General features: G+C 41.6%; 1 protein-coding gene across 2 annotated transcripts in view; it reads left to right on the forward strand.

Annotated features, from left to right (window-relative positions):
- LOC124615700 (neuronal acetylcholine receptor subunit alpha-4-like) overlaps nucleotides 1-24,918 on the forward strand; it is a 187,584-nt gene that overhangs the window by 122,170 nt on the left and 40,496 nt on the right. For both annotated transcript variants that reach the window (XM_047143739.1, XM_047143738.1), the window contains 2 exons: nucleotides 2,492-2,663; nucleotides 15,186-15,335. In XM_047143739.1, coding sequence (XP_046999695.1) covers nucleotides 2,492-2,663; nucleotides 15,186-15,335 — 322 coding nt within the window. The remainder of the gene's footprint in view (nucleotides 1-2,491; nucleotides 2,664-15,185; nucleotides 15,336-24,918) is intronic.

Here is a 24,918-nt window from a genome sequence, read left to right on the forward strand (position 1 = left end):
CGCAGTGCACGTTTTGAGCAGCAATCCGTCTGGATGACGGCGTATCCAGACACCACCTTCGGTCAGGCATAACGAGACACGAGATTCATCGGACCACGTGATACTTTTCCATTGATCCACGCCCTGTCTCAACGATACAGTGCCTATTGCAATAGTAACTGACTACACTGTCAGTTCAACACGGGCGCTCTTACGGCTAATTTGCTGTGGATCCCCCAATGTTCGACAGAGCGCGTTAAACAGTGTGCTCCAAAAAGCTTGTGGCTGTACCACGATTGTACTCTTTCGTCAGAAGTACTTCCTGCTCAATAGAACAGGACAGATAGCGACGCCCATGGTACATGATGAAGCACGGACGTCCAGCATAGTGGTTTCGCCGTCATTCGACCGCTTTCCATTGGTGCTCGAGACCGTATTATACAAACAGCCAACCAGCCTCACCTTTTGAAAGACGTTGTCTTCCAGACCGTGATGACCTGCCATTTGTCAGAGTCACTTGTGGCAGCGGATTTCCTCACTTTTGGCTCGTATCGTCGTCAGAAGCACTCTCCACTCATCCCTGCTGCGCTCGTATACTCTGCTCGTTTCCTTACGTGTCTGCAGTGTCACCAGGTGCTATTCAGTTTCACGGCAGACAATGGCTGCCAAAATGTATTGGTTTATCAGTCTAACTCTTTCACAACATGTGTCTCATACCATGCCATTATAAATACAACGTGCAATAGAATTATGCATATGTTGTGTGACCTGCTGATCTACTATTATAGTGTTTCTTATTTGTATACAGTCACGAAACCTAAAGTTTCTCGAGTAGCTACCTTATAACTGTTAATGACTGCCTGTAGAAACAACTGATAATACCCTGCCATATACAAAATTGACAAAAAAATCAATTAATTCCATGTTTAGCTGTTATGGTGGAGTTTCATTATAAGACAAGCAAAGTTTCAGTTTTGTTATATAGATTCACAGTGAGGAGATTGTCAAGGATGTGGAACACTTCATAAAATAAGAGTACATAATGCATATTTACAAAAACCCAGGTATCGTAAGTCCTAAGTGAAATTGTCATAATGGATGTTGAATAATGCAAAAAAGTCTTGAACATAAATAATTTAAGAATTAACAACAAATTAGCAGAAAATATGTAGCTTAAATGTACAATACACTGATGTGAATATGATAATAGTACTCTTTTGATACTGTAGCTACACATTATCAAACAGGAAATCAGTTTTGCGGTGTGTATTTCCATTGATAACGTTATTCCATTGAAGATCTGCAAAAGCTAGATTTTACACAACACTCAGATTATTTTTTCCGTCAATGATGTGTACATTAATTAGTTCTTCTAGGAAATTGGTCACTAGAATATATAATGAGCCCCGTCCTTCCTTCTTCCAGCTATTGTCCACATTAAACGATGACCAGCCCAAGTAATTAGTAAGCAAAGTCTTTATGAAGATTTTTGAGAGGAGCGAAGATTACAATAAACTTCCAAGTTTACTTAGATTGTCATGTTGAGATGGCTCACATCAGGTCCTCAGGGTTGATTTGAGCTAAATAAATTTAAAGAGTGTTGTTGCAGATTTTTTTAGGTAAATATATTTTCTCACATTTTAGTATATCATACAGTCTTTTGACTTTCCACATTAACAAAGCGGAAATCACATTGTTTGCGCCTGTTATACAGAAGTACATCTGATCACATCAGAGGAAGCTTACAACTCCCACACTCTGCGGAAAAACAATATTCCAAAGGGTTTATAGTTTTTGTTAACAAATTACTCCGTCTAGTTTTTGTTACATTAATAAGTTCGATTAATATTTCATAAATTAATACAAAAATAAACATAGTAAACAGTATAGGATTGAGCAATTAGTAATAGAATTTTTAATTGTGCAAATATTTCGTAATTTCAAATGTTTATAAGAAAAAAAATAGAAACTTAAATATTTTTTAAAGTAATTCCTTTTCATAAATTTCAGCTTGAAATATAAGCCGGCCGGAGTGGCCGAGAGGCTCTAGGCGCTTCAGTCTGGAGCCGCGGGACCACTACGGTCGCAGGTTCGAATCCTGCCTCGGGCATGGATGTGTGTGATGTCCTTAGGTTAGTTAGGTTTAAGTAGTTCTAAGTACTAGGGAACTGATGACCTCAGCTGTTAAGTCCCATAGTGCTCAGAGCCACTTTTGAAATACAACGTATTATGTATAAAACCACATGAAAGTTTTCAAAAAAGCAACGAGATAACATTGACCTGTCCAAAATTCGAAAAATAATTCTGGTATCGACAACTACAGTCGAGGAAAGGTAATGCTAGAGAAGGATGTCCTGCATCGAGAGATAGTGGTTGAAACTTTACTCTTCGCACATGTCCAGTTTTTTCCAAAATGGAGCTGCTTCATCGTACTGTAAGGCTAACAAATTTACACCGAGCTATTGCCACGTCATGCCGTCACTGTGCCCTTGGCCGTCGCGTGTGCCGGCAGCTGAGGCTGGCGACGCCGCCCGGCACCTCGTGGCAGGTGCAGCAGCACGGCTTCGCGACGACCAACGCCAGCGTGGGGCCGGACGGGCGCGTCCGCAGCAGCACACACGTCTGGCTGCAGCTGCGCCACCGCGAGGCCGTCATGGCCGTCGCCGCCTACGCCCCCGCCCTCGGTGAGTACTCCCTGCAGCCTTCTCTTGTCACTGTCTACTTTATTCTGGTTGCTGCAGGCTTGGGGTGAGATATTATAGCTTATATCTCCTCGTTAGGAGTCTATTTGGAGGGTGGGGGGTGGATGATATAAGGGGAACAGCTCCGGCATTCGTCTTACGACAGAGGGAAACCTGCAAAAACCTCAGTCGGAGCTGCCGGTGCTGCCACCGTGGCGTCGTACTCTGCAGCCGCGAACTGTTCCGTCGCCGTGAGCTACCGCCGTCGCGACTGAGTTTCGTGGCTCGAGACCGTGAGTGCAGTCGTCCTCACTGCTTGGTGAGTGAGTGTCGGCTCGTCTGTGTTCTGGAGGCGAACGCTGCGCTATTTGCTCGCGGCTGCCTCCTCCAGTGTCCCGAGTGGAGAGGGATCGTTAGCGCCAGGATTTCACCCGGAACAAAGTCCCGCCCACTCACTCCCGGTTTTCCCGGTCTTTGTTCGGCGCCTGGGCATCGTTTCAGTTGACCCACGTGGCTTACCGCGTTCGGCTGTACTTGGAGTGAATGTTAAATTAATATCTTGCTAGGTCTTAAATTTTGCCAGATAGTTAAAAGACACGTTACAAAAAACGTGCACAATTGGCGTCAGCTGTGCCAGGTACTTCCACAGCAAACATAAGAGAAAACAATTTAGCACTGAATTCTTTAAATGCGAGAACTCAGTATTGAGATGAATAGCCTATGAAGAAACATACTTCTATGTGAGAAAAAGCACCTAAAGCTACAACAGGAAAAACCTACCCTCAAAGCCCGCCGAAGTGGTCGAGCGGTTCTAGGCGCTTCAGTCTGGAACCGCGCGACCGCTAAGGTCGCAGGTTCGAATCCTGCCTCGGGCATGGATGTGTGTGATGTCCTCAGGTTAGTTAGGTTTAAGAAGTTCTAAGTTCTAGAGGACTGATGACCTCAGAAGTTAAGTCCCATAATGCTCAGAGCCATTTGAACCATTTTTACAGCCGTGAAACACTGCAGCATTTATTTCCTCCTTAACTGCTCTGTGACAAACATACACATCATCATTATTATTTTTAAAAATGGTTTGAATGACATTTAAGAAGTTAATAAATCTTTTGGTTAAAAATAGACGGGACAAATAATGACAGATTATTTTCCTGGGACGTTTCCAACAGCATATAGGTCAGTAATCACACAGAAACAGCCACAATTCTTTATAACCTCGTTTATAATGCGCAGGTATGGCATTGGACGAATTTACAAGCTAAAATTCACCCATTACCCACGCAAATACTAACGAAATATGTCATATAACCAAATATCTTACTGCTTTCATTAGGCATTTCTACTTTATGGCATTCTTATATTCTTTAATTTTAGTGAGCTACTATGAGAGCCTACATAAACCAAACGACTTTCACTTATTTCTATATAACGTTGATTTTAGACAACAGAGTTAGTCGACTGCATCCGTGGCTTTGGTACCGACATGACATATTCAAGACCATTGTTTACGCGTTGTATGCTTGCTCTGCTGTTTCCCTCAAATAAACGTATTATAATAAGTGAATTAGTTGATGAAAATTTGTTCTTATTGCCCTTAAACATCATCACGTTATTTTTTGTTTTCTATTGCTGGCAATGCTTTCAATTCTCTATAAATATTTTTATTTCTTTAATAATGCAAATTCATATTAAATCACTATCCAGAAAAACTTAAATTTCTTATCATTACTGAATCTCATCACAGTGTAACATGTGTTGGACTGTGACGATAACAACTTTGATGTAGCTTGCAGAACTGGCGGCTGTTTAGGGGAGGGTCTTACACTATGGATAGGCGTGGATGCGGGTGAATGGGCGGGACTTGTTCCGGGTGAAATCCTAGCGCTAAGGGCACGACGAGTGGAGTAGTATACCTGCTCGGCTGGACGCCTCCGCGACTAACGAGTCGTCGTCGTCTCGGCGACTGCTGCCGCGTCAGCCTGTCGCTTCCCTCACCTCTCACTGGGGGGTTCTGGAGTTCTCCCACAGGCTGGCGCTGCGCAGTCGAGGCGTGCGCGCCTTTGTCTGGCACAGGCGGCAGGGCTGCTTGTTGCACTCGCCCCTCACTCGCCACATCTCGTTTTACTTTATTTGCCTAGTTTTCCACCTTCTTTTTATTCGTCTGAGGAGCGGGTACAGTCTTTAAACGCCTCACGCCCTCACCATGACGCCACCCGCTGTCCTCCGTGGCCTACAGACACGCACTTTCCTGCTCACTGCTGCGCCTTGTGGCGCGTTTTGCTACGTGGCCAGTTTCCTGGCATTTGAAGCACTGTGGCTATGTGTCCGGGTCAGAGGCGAGAGACTTCACTGTTACTCGGAAGCCTGAAAACTTCGAGACCTCGAAGATCCCGCTGAAGTCTCGCGTGGGCGTCCTAGATGAAGAGGGCGGAGTTTTCCTGTCGGTTGCGGTTATGAAGCTGTACTGCTGCCTCCTGAAGTCCGATGTCGTCTGAACCCATCTCGACCGACTTCTCGTGCGCAATCCACAGCAAGCTCCTCATTGGGACATCGATTACCAGTGGTATCAGTGGATGTAGGTTGTACTAGACTGCTCCACCCGATTTCTGACGGTCTCTTGGTTCATATCTCTAGTGTGCTGCCATCGTCCACAGACTTGACGCCGAAAGCGAATGTGGCAACACAGCATAGGTTGCCGTGGAAGTCTGCCTAGCATTCGCCTGTGTACTTAATGCATGGGGTAGTGTCTCAGTTTCGAGGCCCTCGTGATCCTCGGCAGTCATCAGTTGGTCGTCAATCCGCATCAGACCATTCGTTGTCCTTACCTACAATGGTTGATCGTCGTCCTCTTCTCGGAAGTGGCTCAGTTTTCGTCCCCAGAGTTCTGAAACGTGAGGTTCTCTTCACTTTCTGATATTTGTCAAACGTCGAAAGTCAGTAGGTCATTTGTATCATCATTCGTCATATTGGTTGGTGAAGCACAGTCTCTGCCTGAGGCACTTCTGGACTTCTTGCCAAATTTTCCTCGTTTCCTTCTTTTCCCTATCCTGCTCAGTGCACACGACAGTTTTGCTTAGTGCTGTGAGAAAAGCACACAGTAGTGTCCTCCACTGGGCAGCTTGGATAAGCCACGACGTCCTCTCTCTCGCAGCAGTGGAGCGCTCAGCGTTAGCGATGCGCTCTGTGTGGCTGCCTGGCTCGGAATGCAGTCTCCACAGCCGGCATCCTGCTCCCTTCTCTTGCATGTGAGATACTTTCGAGGGAACCCTCTAGCAGTGTAGCTACCTACTTTTTGGTGCACAGTTCTCAGGTCACGACTAGTTGGCAATGCAGGCACCAAATAATCCAAGATGACGGTCACCAAAATTTAAAACACCAAGATGGCGGTGGCGGGAAGTTTTAAAAAATGCAAGATGACATAATTGAAAAAAGTCCTTTATGGCGGAACTATTCTACTTGTTAAAACTGTGTGCCCGACCGAGACTCGAACTCGGAACCTTTGCCTCTCGCGGGCAAGTGCTCTACCATCTGAGCTACCGAAGCACGACTCGCGCCCGGTACTCTCAGCTTTACTTCTGCCGGTATCTCGTCTCCTACCTTCCAAACTTTACAGAAGCTCTCCTGCGAAACTTGCAGAACTAGCACTCCTGAAAGAAAGGATATTGCGGAGACATGGCTTAGTTTGGAAGGTAGGAGACGAGATACTGCCAGAAGTAAAGCTGTGAGTACCGGGTGCGAGTCGTGCTTCGGTAGCTCAGATGGTAGAGCACTTGCCCGCGAGAGGCAAAGGTCCCGAGTTCGAGTCTCAGTCGGGCACACAGTTTTAATCTGCCAGGAAGTTTCATATCAGCGCACACTCCGCTGCAGAGTGAAAATCTCATTCTGAAAACATCCCCCAGGCTGTGGCTAAGCCATGTCTCCGCAATATCCTTTCTTTCAGGAGTGCTAGTTCTGCAAGTTTCGCAGGAGAGCTTCTGTAAAGTTTGGAAGGTAGGAGACGAGATACTGGCAGAAGTAAAGCTTTGAGTACCGGGCCCGAGTCGTGCTTCGGTAGCTCAGATGGTAGAGCACTTGCCCGCGAGAGGCAAAGGTCCCGAGTTCGAGTCTCGGTCGGGCACACAGTTTTAATCTGCCAGGAAGTTTCATATCAGCGCACACTCCGCTGCAGAGTGAAAATCTCATTCTGGTATTCTACTTGTTCTTTGTAGCCCCCTCAAATTTGATGCTGCAATCCAAGATGGCGGCATGTTCAAAATGTTTATGTCAAATACTGTACCTCTTATCTCACACGCACATACGTGGCATCAATAAAATATACAAACTTCACCTGAAATGTGTAAAATGGCGCCATTTTTAAAAAAGTATTACCAATTCTACGGTATTTCCATGTCGAAAAAGAATATCAAAGCTTCAACTGACTTGTGTAAATCTGCCCCGTTAAGTAATTTCATTTCTCTCTCTCTTTCTCTCTCTGGCTTACGCCTAACTAAAACTGTTTATGGGAAATACTTTACTGTCTCCTTAGTAAATTTCATCTCTCTCAGTTTGACACTTCGCTAAAAAACGTTTACGTCAAATTTCCTTCCTGTCTCTCTAATGGTCACTTGGAAGAGGCACAAAAAGTGCAATACACTACAGAGTTGCCTGCAAAGAAATAAAAAATAAACAAAAATGCTCTAAGTATAAGTTTTATTATAAACAAGATTTCATTCCAAAGAAAATGTTAGATCCACGCTACGAGTAGAGCTCTTTCCTGAGCCAACACAACAAAGTGCTCTACACACGAGCTATGGATCACACAGTCTGTCACGAGATCACACAATCTGTTCACTGCAGTGATCAGCAAGCTAATGAATGGCATGCAACGAATCAGCTATGTCTGGCAATATGTCTACCTGTTTAGTTGCTTGTCTTATTCTTTCTTCAACAAAACCATCAGGATTACTTTCATTCACCCCTTCTGTAAGATCAATAACGATGGATCTGTATTCAGGATATGAAAATACCACCAACAGCCAAAAATTTATACCCTTGCAAGGATTAATTTGGAAGCTGTTAGTAATTCGTCAGTGTTTAAATGAAAACGAGCTTAATAAAGCTACGTTCGTTATAGTTATTCCATGATTTGGTACAGTACTATGCTTTCAGCTACCCATTTCCAACTAGTTTACAAAGTCAGTCAAACATTATTAGGCTAAAAAACTATATAGCCTTCACAAGGAATACCATATATAGATGGATTATAATAAGTATTAAATTACGATCTGTAAAAGAAGATTTACTGTGTAGTAGATCTCGTTCTACTGATAACGATATAAAATTGTGCAGCCTGAAACCTTATGCAATAAAAATTTTTTTAGATTGGTTTCAGTCATATATCTTTTACGTATATCCTATTATGTTCTATGGTAATGACTGCTAATATACCATGAGGAGTAGAAAGACTAACTTAACCATCAGCCATATCATATTTCATGATAGCACATTTGATACTAATCGTCTAGAAAGACTATTGTGTGAAAATAACGACTGGACAACAGATATGCATTAAGGTTTAGTAATAGAACACAGTTTAGTTAAAGAGCAATTACAATCCTAGACAGGTTTATAATTATGTTGTTTGTATCAAATAATGGAAGGGATTTTACCTAGATGTTGGAACATGACACTGTATATGGTTGTTGTACGATGTGTTGTCATAAGTAAGTGTGTTTATGTATCACATATTATAAAAAAAGGTAAATAAATGTTAAATAGATAGATCATGGGTTCACTAAGAGCTGTTGCGTTTCTATGAAATAAAATAGTACATGACACATCAAACAATGGAAGAGAATTCACCTTGACATTGGGTGACGACAGTACATGTAGACATTGGCTAATATGCTCTCACCTAGAAATCAGATGATGTATTGTCGTAAATAAGCTGATATAAAAAGCATATTTGTTAACAAAACTGCAAAATATTATTTATAGCCTCATCTTGTCTTCTGTGTGAAATTTTTGTCTTTGATTCCAAGTAACTGTGAATGGAATAAAATTAATCCAGATGATATTAGATATACATGATCGCACATTGATGGTGGTCATCTAGGGAGAACAACTATGAATATAATAATTACATTACATAAAGATATCTTTGAATATTTAGCAGTGTTAGATCATGGGTTATTTTATGAGCATTTGAAATCCACAGGGGATTATAACTGTATGGTGATCATAGCAAACAATGGAAGAGATCTAACCTATATAACAGATGACAAGTTTACACATAGATGGTGGGTAACTTGAGTTTAGCTATTTGTCATACAATGTGTTGTTGTAAGTAAGCTCATTTATACATTGCATCATATAGAAAGAGCAAAATTTTATAGATACATAGTTCAGTGAGGAGCAATTGCAATCCCATGAATGAATTGTACACTGGTACATCAATTATTGAAGAGATTTCAGCTAGACATCAGGTGATGAAATTGCAGGTAGATATAGGATAATAAGCTCTCACCTAGTATTGAACCACATATTGCCATATACAAGCTTTTACAAACAGCATGTTTGCTATCAAACATGCGAAATATTAGTTGTAGCTTCCATTCATAAATAGATACAGACTATATTTTCCAGATGAAGAATGTCATAATTTATTGATTACACCTTTGATTTCGAGTTTATGCGTGTAATAAAATTAGCTCACATAGAACATTATGAGGCATACATAGGATTTTTTTTAAAAAGTTATAGATTTATCTTATGTAATTTGATATTAAGAATTATTAAAATATTTTTAGAAATATTTTAGAAAAGTTTTTAGATAAAGATTGGCATATAATGCAATTCTGTACAGAAATTTGTCTTAAGGATTTGTTGCAAAAATGGTTTTAAAATAATGATGATCTAGCCAGTGGTCATATTCTGTTATATGATGGTATTTTTGACATTAGTTGTCTAGGTTGACTGTTGTTTGAACACATTTGTTTTAGCACATGCAGTTGTAAGAGTGAGCTGTTATGCTAGATCATGGGCTCAGTCTAAGAGCGACTGCAATCCACTATAGTGTAATAATTGTACATTGGCTACATTAAACATTGGAAGAGTGATCAGCCAGATATCAGGTGATCAGATGACTCAGAGGCGTCAGGTGACGAGATTTCACGTAGACCTTGAGTGATCTGTTTTTGTGTATAAGCGCATGTAAACATCTTAACTGATAACAAAAGCACAAACATTAAATAGCTCCATTATTAGTATATATATACGAGGGCTATCCACGAAGTACATTACGTTTTGGAATTAAAAATAAATAAAGTATTGGAAATTTTTTTATTATGTCCAGATGAAAGCCACACTTAAATACTACTTTTCTACATAGTTGCCATTTAAATTAAGTCACTTATCGTAGTGATGGACGAGCTTGGAAATTCCTTCGTCGTAAAATTCGGCCGCCTGCGTCTTCAACCACGTGATTAATCAGTAACCCGGTAGAAATACGATTTTTGTTGATTTCCTGGAAAGAGGCACTACAATAAACTCTCAAAGGTATTGCAAACTCTGCACAACCTCAGAAGAACAATACAAAACAAACGCAAGGGAAAGTTGGGCTCAAAGATCTTGCTGATTCACGACAACGCCCGGGCCCACACGGCAAATGTCACTCGTGAAGTTCTCGAATCTTTTAAGTGGGAGTTGTTTCCTCATCCGCCGTACAGTCCCGACCTGGCACCGAGCGACTTCCACTTATTCCCAGCAATGAAGAAGCGGTTAGCTATGCAACGTTTTGATGACGACGTACAGCTTCAAGAAGAGGTAACCACGTGGCTGAAGGCGCAGGCGGCCGAATTTTACGACGAAGGAATTTCCAAGCTCGTCCATCGCTACGATAAGCGCTTTAATTTAAATGGCAACTATGTAGAAAAGTAGTATTGAAGTGTGGCTTTCATCTGTATATCATTAAAAAAAATTCCAATACTTTATTTATTTTTAATTCCAAAACGTAATGTACTTTGTGGATAGCCATCGTATATGCTTTGACTGCATTTTTGATGAAATATCGTATCTGTGCCTGTAGATATCGAGCTATTCCAGGTTGTATTAAAATCAATCAACATATGATACCATAAGATGTACATAGAGAGCTTTTAAGTGGTTATAGGTTGTCGTATTGTGTGATTTGGTATAAATAACATGTCTTTAAAATTTTTCTAAAAGAGTTTCTAAAATGATATAATAAGTTTTATGTAGAAATAATGTTTTATGAGTGCTGCACATAATTTTAGTGACACTTTTTTATTAAAACTGTAGAGTACAGACCCATCTTACATATTACGATAATAATTTAGGCATATGTAACTACATGGAATAGTAGGTCCATGCCTTTATGTAATGTGAGATGATAACATACTGCTGTGCCGTCTGTTGTAGTTATCTATCACTAAGAATGTGTATGCTGACATATACCAGTTGTAAAATGGTGATGAATGTGAGCACTTGTACTCAGTGCAATAACATGTGTGTACATAGCTGTTATTTTAAAACTGACATGCCAACTTCTAACATAGCTCGCAATACCAACTGCACAGCCCCACTTACTATACTCTAGGAGAAGATTGTGTAAAGATGTAAACACAGGCATGTTGTCATTCCATGTATTGCAAATCTTGGATATAATCATGTAATCTGTTACGCTAGTTGCTGTGCCATAGCATTTTCAGCATATTCGGTCCCATCTTTTGCAGATCCGATGATAGCAACAGAATTTGTCAAAAATGGTATCTACATGAATGATTTTAGCAATCTTAGAAGTTGAAAATTCATTCAGTGTCCATAATGCTACTGATCGTCCCCTTGCTGACGATGTCAGAAGTGTACAGTATGTTTATTATCATCAGCTGATAATGCTGACATGTGGGAGACTACCTGAGACTTTGAAGAAATTATATACTGTACAGTAGTATTACACATTTGTATCGGTAACAAAATTGGTTAAAACCAATTTATTGAAGTCCGATGATAGGGTGGAGCATATGTGATGATTGGAGCCTCCTCCCTCATACTGGGATCTGTACAATGCCAAACACAGCACTTGTATACACCAGTGGTGGGTGATCAGAAGAGGCAAGAGAAGCTGGGTCTCCTCACTTTTCTGTATTAGAAATAGGAATGCCAATAACAATAAGTATTTCTGCAATAACTCTTTAAGCACATTTGTTAGCGAGGGCAAAAGATGTTAGCTTGTCTTTTTTTTTTTCTAAACCACCAGCAACAGAGAGCAAGTCAAAGGGTGAAAGCTAAACCTTAACGTAAGGCAGACGGCAGCGTGAAGCATATGGTGAGGAGGTCACGCATGTGCCAGACTGCCTGTAAATGCTCGGTTGCCATGGTAACCATGACTTCACTGTTGTGAACAGTAGAGGGGGTACAGGCTATCGCAGGCGTGTGGCCATGCGCCTACGTGGCATTGGAGGCCAGTAGGTGTGGTGCCGCCTGTCTAGGTTTCTCTAACAGCAATTGTCTCGTGTGCAGTAGTTGTCCCGTGTGCAGTAAGAATAGATGAAGCCCAACCTTGTACAAGTACTGACGTAACGCTTTCGAGTGAGGGCATCGTTCATTCCTTGGAGGAGGTTTCCTTTTCAATGGGATGTGAAAGTGAACGACACGAAATTTTGAAGGAAGGACGTCTAACACTGCCCCTACAGCTTTTTCATAAAGATAAGTTCAAAAGATGTGCATTCCAAAGTTCATGGAATGTGTAGCACTAGTGGTTATGTGCTAGCCCTACAAAACGAAAATTATTCTGTTGGCCATGTTTGCGGTTAAGTACAAGAGAAACTGTACGGTCTGCTGAGAATTACGATTATCTGAAGACACTGTCTAGAGGTTTAGCGTGGTATACGTCTTCTAAAAATCATCCAAGTAGTTTTATTTCATATAAGGAATTATCCAAAGAAGCATTTAGTATTTCAGAGCTACTTAATGAACATTACAGACTGATGAAAATCAGACACAACAATGAAGTGAAAGCTAACTGAGACATCATGAAAGTTGTAGTTGACGTCACAAATCTTTTATGTAAGCAACCGCTGGCTTTCAGAGATCATGATAAAACAGAAAGTCTCTGCATTTAGCTTCGTGATCTCTTTGCGAGATGTATGTAGCAGGAAGCAATATATTGGTTGACTCTTTAAGAAACGAGCACCCTTCGAATTTTAACGGTAAACCACACATCCTGTCTTGCAACGTTCTCAGTGAATTTGGATGAGAACCAGTGACGAAATGCACTGCTCCTTCCATGTACCTTCTCTGTTTCCTCTATAAATCGAGTTCAAGACTGGGCAGCAATGGTAAAGTGTCGATTGATCGAGAGTTTTGTGGGCTACGTATACCGTAGATGCTGTCTGTTTGCCGGTAACTCTTCATATTAATGTGTCTTGAGTCTGGCGTACGGCATTTCTGTCACATACGCTTACTCCCATATACTTTTAATGGTGTGACTGTTTCCTGCGGTTGCCCGAAATCGTGCAATCAAACAACAACACGTCTTTCTGCCTCCTTGTGCACAATGCGATACATATGTTTATGGTGAGAGTTAACAGGCAAGATTGGCAGGTCTTCCAGAAATTTGTAGCATTGCTACGTTTCTACATGTTTCATCACCATTCGCAAAGAATCTCGTGGTGTAAATGACGTTGTTGAATAGGTTATTTATGTACAGAACATTGTAGAACTGCGGATTTTTTTTCAGTGTTATTTCATTTGCACAAAAGGGAAGCTCTCAGTAGAATGTAAATATCTCTTAATTCGTGCAGTTTCTTGAAACACATTGTTAAAATAAATATATAATTATGAAACATAGAGTGATATTATTGAAAACCGATCTGATGGTGATGGATTCCTATGTGATCACTTTTGCATTGATTTTTAGGTGAATGATAAAAGTTCGTGCTTTTGTATGTCAGCTGGTTCAAAAGGCTCTGAGCACTATGGGACTTAACATCTACGGTCATCAGTCCCCTAGAACTTAGAACTACTTAAACCTAACCAACCTAAGGACATCACACAACACCCAGTCATCACGAGGCAGAGAAAATCCCTGACCCCGCCGGGAATCGAACCCGGGAACCCGGTGTCAGCTGGTGTATGGTGTTTGGAGACTGGACCATTCCTGGTAGACAGGTTTATGGAATAAGATCAAAAGTAGAGAAAAAATGGATGGAGATCTAATGCAGGTGATTGGAGATGGAAATCTCTCACTTTTAGTCCCAGGGCTAGGGTAGTCGTCAAGAACAGGTTACAGGATTTGCTACAACAGGATTGGATATGTTGTGTATGGTAGTGAAACAGGGATCAGATAAGGGCATCTAGACGGGAGGAAAAGAAGTGGGAGTGGGTCTGTGTACATGTGCTGGAGTAATTAAAGTGAAATATGGACTGAGCCGCCAGTGTGATGTCATGAGGGATGTAGGGTCACTCAAATGGATGGATATTTTGGAGGACAGTCTTTTGGAAATCTGTGGTGAGGTATTGTGAGACCAAGCTGCTGAGGTCATCGATCCCTAGACTTACACACTACTTAACCTAACTTAAACTAACTTGCGCTAAGGATAACACTCGCAGCCATGCCCGAGGGAGGACTCAAACCTCCGACGGGAGGTGCCGTACGAACCATAGAGAACAGTTGTGATGAAACGTATTATGTCGTCTGTGGTGGGGATAGGACGCACTGAGGTGTTCAGATGGAGTGGGATGTGCATGGGTATTTCAGGTTTTGGCAAAGACTGTTTTACGGGAGTATCTCAGATGGTATAAATCACAAATATTTCATTCAAGTGTGAACCACAAGTTACGTCATTGGTTGAGCATTTTATTTAATATGCATAGAAATGAGGTTGGTAAAGCTGTAGCGCCTTTTTAAATTTTGCATTCATTTATATTCACCCTACTAAGGATGGAATGATAGCAGCAAATTGCCTTTCTTCATCCAATGGATTGTACATTTTATAATTTTAATTTAAAAAAGATTGAGAAACTAATTAAAAATGTTTATGCATGACAATGATAGTGTGATCTACATTCCTTCATTTTGAGGGTGATGTTCTTGGGGCTCTTGGTAATTGTGGGTAGGGATTAGTATGGGATATTTATGTTAGCAGGAATTGATGGGTGTAATGTAGGGGTTAGGAGTTGCAATGCCAGTTGGGCAAGGAAAGGATGGATTGGAACCTTCATTTCGGATGGGTAGGTTACGTTTTGGTTCGGGAGGGGGGGGGGGGGTGTTTGTGGTCTGGGAGGGTAGAGGATGGCTGTTTAAATGCTGCCGGAGAAAGTCACAGTGTGTTCAGAGATGAAGGTAAGGTAAGACACATTGACAGGGCTGTGGGAGTGAGCCAGAGTTCTCGAGGACGGGAGAGACTGTAGGTAGTTGGGATTCGAGTTTACAAGAGGTGTAGAAGAGGCTGAGTGATAGCAGTAAGACAGTTTGGTTTAGGTGCTGTAGCGAGAATGGTAAAGGTTAAGGTGGCGCCGCTGTTGCAGCACTGACGGTGTTGACGCTGTCGGCACTGTGGCTGCCTTCGGCATGTGGCGAGCGGCTGGCACTGGTCGCCATCTCAGTGTTGGCGCACTGCACGGTGCTGGTCTACCTCAGCTGGTGGCTAGAGGGCGGCGCCCGCGCACCTCGCATCGGTAAGTCGGCCAATTCGGTGCTGGCGCGCCCACATTGGTGAGTCGCAGCGAGCAAGCCAGCCATTGTGGCTCACCTTCCCCACTCCTCACTGACCTTCTTCTCATCTCTGAAATCTCGCTTATTGTTCTCAGATTTGAAGACATTTTGGAGGTGCTGCAGCAGGTAGATACTGAACTTCCTTCATATTCTTGTGAGGCCTCAGGAATTGTGTTTCGTGTGTTTTTACTTACACGAGTAATGGAGCCCCTCCATGCGTACACTTGGGTTGGGACCAACACGAGAAGTTCTACTGTGACCTTGAAAGCCTACTACATCTTGTAAAACTTTAAGTGCAACTTCAAACAAATTATGAACAAGAATGAGATATTCACTCTGTAGCAGAGTGTGCGCTGATATGAAACTTCCTGGCAGATTAAAACTGTGTGCCGGACCGAGACTCGAACTCAGGACCTTTGCCTTTCGCGGGCAAGTGCTCTACCAACTGAGCTATCCAAGAATGACTCACGCCCCGTCCTCACATCTTTACTTCCGCCAGTACTTCGTCTCCTACCTTCCAAACTTTACAGAAGATCTCCTGCAAACCATGCAGGACTAGCACTCCTGAAAGAAAGGATGTTGCGGAGACATGGCTTAGCTTCCGTAAAGTTTGGAAGGTAGGGGACGAGGTACTGGCGGAAGTAAAGCTGTGAGGACGGGGCGTGAGTCGTGCTTGGGTAGCTCAGTTGGCTGCCGGCACGGTAGCTCAGTGTGTTCGGTCAGAGGGCTGCGTGCTCTCTGTAATAAAAAAAACTGAGTCAAGGAATCAACGATCAACTTGAACGGATGTGTTATCACGTACGCCCGGTAGAGCACTTGCCCGCGAAAGGCAAAGGTCCTGAGTTCGAGTCTCAGTCCGGTACACAGTTTTAATCTGCCAGGAAGTTTCAATATATGAACAAATTTCACTCTGAATTTATACCAAATTTTCCAATATGAGTCCCTGTACAAAACAATCTAGCTTGTAAACCTTAGGTACTGCCATGGCATAACTTTCGCAAACGCAATGGTGTCGTTTTCTATACAGCATTTGTAACTAGCACAGATTGAATGTGATGCATACTCGCTGCCTAAACGAAGGCGAAATGTATAATGAAAATTACCTTACAAGCCCAATTCGTGCAGTGCAAATGTGCTTGTCATCTGTTATAGCTATCACTTCAAAATTACTAAACAACGAGTGTAGTGAACCTGTGAACACTGATTGTGTAATGACTTAAGGCTGACAGAAGCCAGTAAGGGCATTCAAAGATAGTAAATGAGGGACACACTGCAGAGAACAGGCAAAAGTGGTAGCGTTTAGGTGACCAGACTTAAACGGTAATGGCAGATGCCTGCCAACTGCAGAGGCTCTGGGCAACTGTTCTAGGGGAGTAGTTTCACTCCAGAGAGTTAACTGGCGACTCCACCAACCGACCAGATGCTACTGTACGGCATCACAGTAGAAGATGGTCACAAAAAGGCACATCTCAGAGAACGAGGCGAACTTGAATCTTGCCCATGAGAATAGCAACGTCAGTGGGTTTCTGCAGGTTGGAATGCTACAACAGCGGTCCCCTCTCACAAAGGGTCTGTGGCCGGCGCCAAGTGACGTAAAACGTTATTGTTACTAGCCACAAGAGGAAAGACAGTGACGTCGTTGCTACAAAACTTGGAGTTTTTTAATGTAAAGTCCAGAAACATCCCTGCCTACTGGGCAGAAGAACGGGAGGAATCCGAGTGTAGCCGCCCACAGGTGTCCTCGATGTTCAGAGCCACTCGTCAGATTGTCGGAAGCGTGTGAAGTGCCGGTTAATTGGTGGGCCGGCTATAGGTTGGGAGAAATAGTGCGCCGCCACAATCGTTTATAAAGCCACGTTTTAGCATTATAAGGCAAGTGTGGCTGTTAGGTTGAAGGATGTTACATATGAACAGTAGGCCTATATCGTAAAGTCATTGCGTGGTAATGAAAGATGGTTAAATTTCCCAAAGTAAACGAATTCATTGTCTATTATTAACAAAAAATAATAAGAATGGAATTTTCACTCTACAGCGGAGTGTGTGCTGATATGAAACTTCCTGGCAGATTAAAACTGTGTGGCGGACCGAGACTCGAACTCGGGACCTTTGCCTTTCGCGGGCAAGTGCTCTACCGACTGAGCTACCCAAGCATCCCCCAGGCTGTAGCTAAGCCATGTCTCCGCAATATCCTTTCTTCCAGGAGTGCTAGTTTGCAAGGCTCGCAGGAGAGCTTCTGTGAAGTTTGGAAGGTAGGAGACGAGGTACTGGCGGAATTAAAGCTGTGAAGATGGGGCGTGAGTCGTGCTTGGGTATCTCAGTCGGTAGAGCACTTGCCCGCGAAAGGCAAAGGTCCCGAGTTCGAGTCTCGGTCCGGCACACAGTTTTAATCTGCCAGGAAGTTTCAAAAAATAATAACACAAAGTAAAAAAAGTAAGCCATGCTAAATGTGTAATAGTAGATCCTACGTCAACAAGGACGTTGCACAGGTAACACTATGGGAACTAAGAACGAAGTGTGCATGGAACTGGACCCTTCCAGTAACAACGCATTTTCTGTAATGTGTACTACCAAGAAAGAGAGGGGGTGGGGGGAGAAGGGCGTACTTTGTGACCACCACTTACAAATTAAAGAAAAAATAAATTTCGTTACTTGTTAACTTTCATTAATAACATCTTCTGAAACAAGTACTTACGTATAAGTAGCGTCTGAAAATGTATCATAGCACTATCTTAGCAATACCAACGCATTTTCTGTAAGGTATAAACAGAGAGGAGGGATAGTTTATGACCACCACAAAAAATTTAAAAAATAGAGATTTCGTTCATTGTCGTTGAGTTTTATACACAGTATATTCCTTAATGTTATATGGATGTGTAAGAAGTGTCCTGAAAATGAAAATATGAATATGATATCTGTTGTGTATTGTCACATACATCACTAAAAACTATGTTTCTGGGTTACGTTTTTTTTTTTTTTAATTCAAAACAATTACGGTTTCTGATGTAACAAATAATTAAAACCAATAAATAATTTTTCAACATTTTAAAATATAAAGTACACGACTAGATTATAATATTTCAAAAGATTCGCATAAAAAACGCCCTTCCCCTCCCTCGGTTTTGCGAGGCTTAAATATCGGCAGCGTGACTACTATATTGAAAAACATCTAATATACTAACTGTAGCGTCAATATAAAATTTACTGCACTACATGTGAAATACGCTACTCGTAGACAAGAGCTTTTCAGTGGCAAAAACGGGTCTTCGCAATCACGCTGGAAAATATTAAGACCTCGGAATATTGTCACGTAGAAGAAGGTGTAATTAGATGAATGACGAACACTAACTTCACTTAACGAAGGTTTATTCAGCATTTGCACATACAAGAGCGCGGAGCGAACTGCCTCCGGCCAGAACAAATACAGCATACATACAGCTACAGAACATTCCAGTACAATGTTGTTTGGCATTTGTGGATACTGCTAGAATGTACTCGAACCGAATATAGAAATTAAAATTGTTTAGTCCAGTTGAGTTTTGAACTCACGACCCTCCATGCAACACTTTAGTATCACAACCACTACACTACGGTGCTACTCAGCTTCTTCTCCGATATTGCTCCATCGTTAAGAGAAGAGAGTCGCGGTGTTACGTCCTCCTAGGCCGGGAACGAGTCATCGATCCTGCATACTCCGACTCCCGACTCCCGATGCCTGATGGCTGATGCTCGCCCAGTCGGTGATGTTCTTAGAACTTCTTTTTCCTCTACGCTCTTCGTCACCTTTCCGCTTGTTGCCTGTCGCTGGAACTTGGAATTCACCCTGGGTTGCAGGATCCCATAGGTGTTCGGGCTCACATGTGGTTCCTCTTCGTCGAAATGTGTTGGCTCAAACTCGTCTAGGGGTTGAACGGCACGTGTCGCATGTTGTTGTGGTCTTCAGTCCTGATACTGGTTTGATGCAGCTCTCCATGCTACTCTATCCTGTGCAAGCTTCTTCCTCTCCCAGTACCTACTGCAACCTACATCCTTCTGAATCTGCTTAGTGTATTCATCTCTTGGTATCCCTCTACGATTTTTACCATCCACGCTGCCCTCCAATGCTAAATTTGTGATCCCTTGATGCCTCAAAACATGTCCTACCAACCGATCCCTTCTTCTAGTCAAGTTGTGCCACAAACTTCTCTTCTCCCCAATCCTATTCAATACCTCCTCATTAGTTACGTGATCTACCCACCTTATCTTCAGCATTCTTCTGTAGCACCACATTTCGAAAGCTTCTATTCTCTTCTTGTCCAAACTAGTTATCGTCCATGTTTCACTTCCATACATGGCTACACTCCATACAAATACTTTCAGAAACGACTTCCTGACACTTAAATCTATACTCGACGTTAACAAATTTCTCTTCTTCAGAAGAGTCCAGCCTACATTTTATATCCTCTCTACTTCGACCATAATCAGTTATTTTACTCCCTAAATAGCAAAACTCCTTTACTACTTTAGGTGTCTCATTTCCTAATCTAATTCCCTCAGCATCACCCGATTTAATTTGACTACATTCCATTATCCTCGTTTTGCTTTTGTTGATGTTCATCTTATATCCTCCTTTCAAGACACTGTCCATTCCGTTCAACTGCTCTTCCAAGTCTTTTGCTGTCTCTGACAGAATTACAATGTCATCGGCGAACCTCAAAGTCTTTACTTCTTCTCCTTGAATTTTAATACCTACTCTGAATTTTTCTTTTGTTTCCTTTACTGCTTGCTCAATATACAGATTGAATAACATCGGGGAGAGGCTACAACCCTGTCTCACTCCTTTCCCAACCACTGCTTCCCTTTCATGCCCCTCGACTCTTATAACTACCTTCTGGTTTCTGTACAAATTGTAAATAGCCTTTCGTTCCCTGTATTTTACCCCTGCCACCTTCAGAATTTGAAAGAGAGTATTCCAGTTAACATTGTCAAAAGCTTTCTCTAAGTCTACAAATGCTAGAAACATAGGTTTGCCTTTCCTTAATCTTTCTTCTAAGATAAGTCGTAAGGTTAGTATTGCCTCACGTGTTCCAACATTTCTACGGAATCCAAACTGATCTTCCCCGAGGTCCGCTTCTACCAGTTTTTCCATTCGTCTGTAAAGAATTCGCGTTAGTATTTTGCAGCTGTGACTTATTAAACTGATAGTTCGGTAATTTTCACATCTGTCAACACCTGCTTTCTTTGGGATTGGAATTATTATATTCTTCTTGAAGTCTGAGGGTATTTCGCCTGTCTCATACATCTTGCTCACCAGATGGTAGAGTTTTGTCATGACTGGCTCTCCTGAGGCCGCCAGTAGTTCTAATGGAATGTTGTCTACTCCCGGGGCCTTGTTTCGACTCAGGTCTTTCAGTGCTCTGTCAAACTCTTCATGTGTCGCATAACACGCCCTAAATTAGACACTTGTGACCCTTTGGTTAAATTGTCTGGCTTATGGCAAGTTTGCGAAATAGAAAGTTAATATAACATATAATAACAGTAATAATAATATCGTGAACTAAACTAATGACCCATAAATGATGTAGGCCACACAGTTGCGATTTGGTTAAAATAATGTTTATTCAGAAAGCAAACAAACAGCGAAGTGGTCGTATTTAGAATTGCTACTACACTTGAGCACTTAACCATTTGACACAGTTCGATCATTCACAGTGTCATCGCGGAACACAAGTCCAGTACTCCACGTCAACATTTACCCAAAAAGTTACGAGTTCACATCAGGCGCGCAGCTGCTCACCACTCAGAGACTAAGTCCCGCGATACCACACAACGCGAAATTTTCTAAGTCGTTTCACTTCCTAGCTGCCTAAAGACAGACCGTCCGCTTTCGCGTCTCAATCCGAACTGTACCCTTTGGTGTCTCCAGCCGAACTGTCCGCTTTCGCGTCTGCACCAGCACTGTCCCTCTGCCCGTCCCTGGCCGCGTTTCCTACGCGCCGAATATCCTCGCTCAACTGACTAGGGCAGTTCCCTCTCCTGAAGCCGCCCATCTGATTGGCTACAGCTTATTCTACATTATTTTATAGCCATCTGATTGGCTACAGCTTATTTTACATTATTTTACATTTTAAAATATTTAAATAATCTAAGCTTGACCACTTTCACGTGCTAGATAAAGTAACAGTAATATCCATTGTGAAATTATTTTACGTAAAACCATTACAATTTCCTTCTTTGCTATAAACGTCACGACCAGTAGCCTTGCACCAATGTGCTTTCTGATAAATAAATAAAGAACAAAAGTAACTGTTATGCACTAAATTTTACAACAAATATTCTATTACCTAATGATTCAAGAAGGTGTCATACTTGTCATCTTTCATTGTGTTTTGTGTGGAGGAAATGATGATCTGATGCTTAACTGAAAATAATGATAATTTAAATTTACTATATCTTTTAAACAAATGAAGTTACAGAGTTGATATTTACAACATTTGTCATTTTAATGATGTGCTTCTATATGAAATGTCGATCGTTAAGATTGATTAAAGCGTTCAGATTTTAGCATTGAGATCTTTGTTACAAAACTTGTGAATTTCACTTTAACTGTAAACGCTAAACTGTTATAGATATGATCGATAGTCAAGTTTTATTGGGATCACCATGATAATTTATGAATGATGGTAGATTAAAATTACTGTGGCTTCATTCCCTGCATTACTACAGTATTAAATAGTTTTCATAAATATTTCCCTTTATGGCCGATCTTAGGTCCGCCATATTTAACACTGCTACATCTCCTTGGCCACAAACGGCTTCCACTGGGTTTCCGTATGACATGGGTGCTCGTCTGTCTCACACACACACTACAGCACTTAAGCCTCAATAGACAATAGACGCCTGTGAATTTCCCCGTCTCGTGCTGAATCTGTGCTCTTTGTGGCACGCGGTTCTGGACGGCAGGGTTCGTTTCACAATTCCTTAAAGCTGAGTCTTTCGACCATATACTGAAATGAGAGCGAAATGTTCGTTAACTCATAATTCGAACATCACGAGCTGTGAGTACAGTTAGCCGCCATGTCGCTTGCCACCAGTCTTCGCCACTGCTTCACTAACTTCATACATGCAGTAATGTATATGGGCATGGACCAGTTAATTTGTGTGTGGTTTGAATATTAATCACAAAAACAAATTTGTGTCCAGAACCATATTTTCTATCCTGATCATGAACCTATACAGGGTCCGCACCTAAGTGACACTAAAACCGAGTATCCTGATTTAAATGAAGAATTCTTGCATTCAAGTGTTTTAAAGTGATTTTTGCCTAATGTAAAAGGAGTAGTAAAAGTTAAAATTAAAACCACAAAAGTGAAGTTAGATAGGATTTTGCTAAACTAGGCTTAATTTATTACAAAGTATAGTTTTGTAGGAATACAGTGCAAGAGTGTGTAAATATTATTGACTAAAATACCTTCTTCACAGGTGATAAAAGGGCAAGTAAGTTAAGTTCATTTTCAAAAATAGTGTGGTTTTGGTTTCTATCATGAATGGTTCCTTTTTTGAAGTTAATTAAGCCAAGTGTTGGGTTTTATTCTCTTACAAAGTAAATTATGTACTACTCCAAGTGAAGTGAATGATTATCTTTTTGAATTAGCCTTTTTTACTGTAATAATCAGAGAGAGTTGACTAGAGAAACTATACTAGTTGACGTGTCTCCATCATATTCTCCACTTATTAGGAGAAAATTTGAAGTACTACAGTTGCTAGGGAATACTGATGTTTGTAGAGGGGCTTAAACAGTGTATTTATGAGATTATTCATCTTATTGATTTTTGTGTCAGTTAAGATAAAAGCCCCTCATGTCCAAATTTAGTTCTGCACTTCATGCAGTAAAATTTAAGTATTTGATTAAGTAATGCTCTTGAGTGTAGCTGTCATTGGTATAAGCTTGGTGCAAAGTTACTTCTTATAATTTACTGACGTGTGCGTTATTGGTAACTGCTGCTAAACACAGTTCAGAGTGCACCGTGTCAGATTTTATCCTGTTTGCTATTCAGAGGGAAAGCTCAACGAAAGTAACTTGAATAACCAATATTCAGTTTTCTTAAACGTATACTTCTAAAATAATGTGCCTAATCGGGCTGACGACCGTTCATTTTTTCATTCAGTTTTGATGTTATCACTTCCATTAACTCCCAAGGTTAAAGGCCCTTTGATTTTTTTCTGTTAATTTCACCAAATTCAGAATTAAAGTCCGATACCTTTGTCGATAAGACACACGCGTGTTCAATTTTCAAAATCCTCCCAGAGGGTGACATTAGCTTGTTTCACGGCACGTTAGTGTTATACTATGGTGCTCTGGTTCAGGTTCATTATTTGGTCTAGCTTCACTTTCAAAACTCCTGGACGGTATAGTGATCTCACATTCCAAGTACTGATGAATAAATCCGATTTTTTTCTTTCTTTTCTTACTTCTCTTGTCTCCATCGTTTGGTTCCTGCCTTCCATTGCCTTGTCCATTCCATGTCTGTCTTATTTATCCATCTGGCTTTTGTCTGTTGACGTTTCGTAACAGGTGTTTTTTTTTACAGAGTGGCCCATTAACTCTACATCTAACCTCTAATGGAGGATAGGAATTTTTTTTCTCAAAGTTTTCTTTCCTTAGCCTTTGAAGACCCAACTCTCAGCTGCAAGGCAGTAGTTTGCTAGTTATGGTCCGCCTCGGGCATTTTATTTTCTTGGTGTCCACCACATACGGTGAACATTCTCCTACAGGGTGTTTCAAAAATGACCGGTACATTTGAAACGGCAATAAGAACTAAACGAGCAGCGATAGAAATACACCGTTTGTTGCAATATGCTTGGGACAACAGTACATTTTCAGGCAGACAAACTTTCGAAATTACAGTAGTTACAATTTTCAACAACAGATGGCGCTGTGGTCTGGGAAACTCTATAGTACGATATTTTCCACATATCCACCATGCGTAGCAATAATATGGCGTAGTCTCTGAATGAAATTACCCGAAACCTTTGACAACGTGTCTGGCGGAATGGCTTCACATGCAGATGAGATGTACTGCTTCAGCTGTTCAATTGTTTCTGGATTCTGGCGGTACACCTGGTCTTTCAAGTGTCCCCACAGAAAGAAGTCACAGGGGTTCATGTCTGGCGGATAGGGAGGGCAATCCACGCCGCCTCCTGTATGTTTCGGATAGCCCAAAGCAATCACACGATCATCGAAATATTCATTCAGGAAATTAAAGACGTCGGCCGTGCGATGTGGCCAGGCACCATCTTGCATAACCACGAGGTGTTCGCAGTGTCATCTAAGGCAGTTTGTACCGCCACAAATTCACGAAGAATGTCCAGATAGCGTGATGCAGTAATCGTTTCGGATCTGAAAAATGGGCCAATGATTCCTTTGGAGGAAATGGCGGCCCAGACCAGTACTTTTTGAGGATGCAGGGACGATGGGACTGCAACATGGGGCTTTTCGGTTCCCCATATGCGCCAGTTCTGTTTATTGACGAAGCCGTCCAGGTAAAAATAAGCTTCGTCAGTAAACCA

This window comes from Schistocerca americana, chromosome 5 (genome assembly GCF_021461395.2).
Source record: "Schistocerca americana isolate TAMUIC-IGC-003095 chromosome 5, iqSchAmer2.1, whole genome shotgun sequence".
Classification (NCBI taxonomy): Eukaryota; Metazoa; Arthropoda; class Insecta; order Orthoptera; family Acrididae; genus Schistocerca; species Schistocerca americana.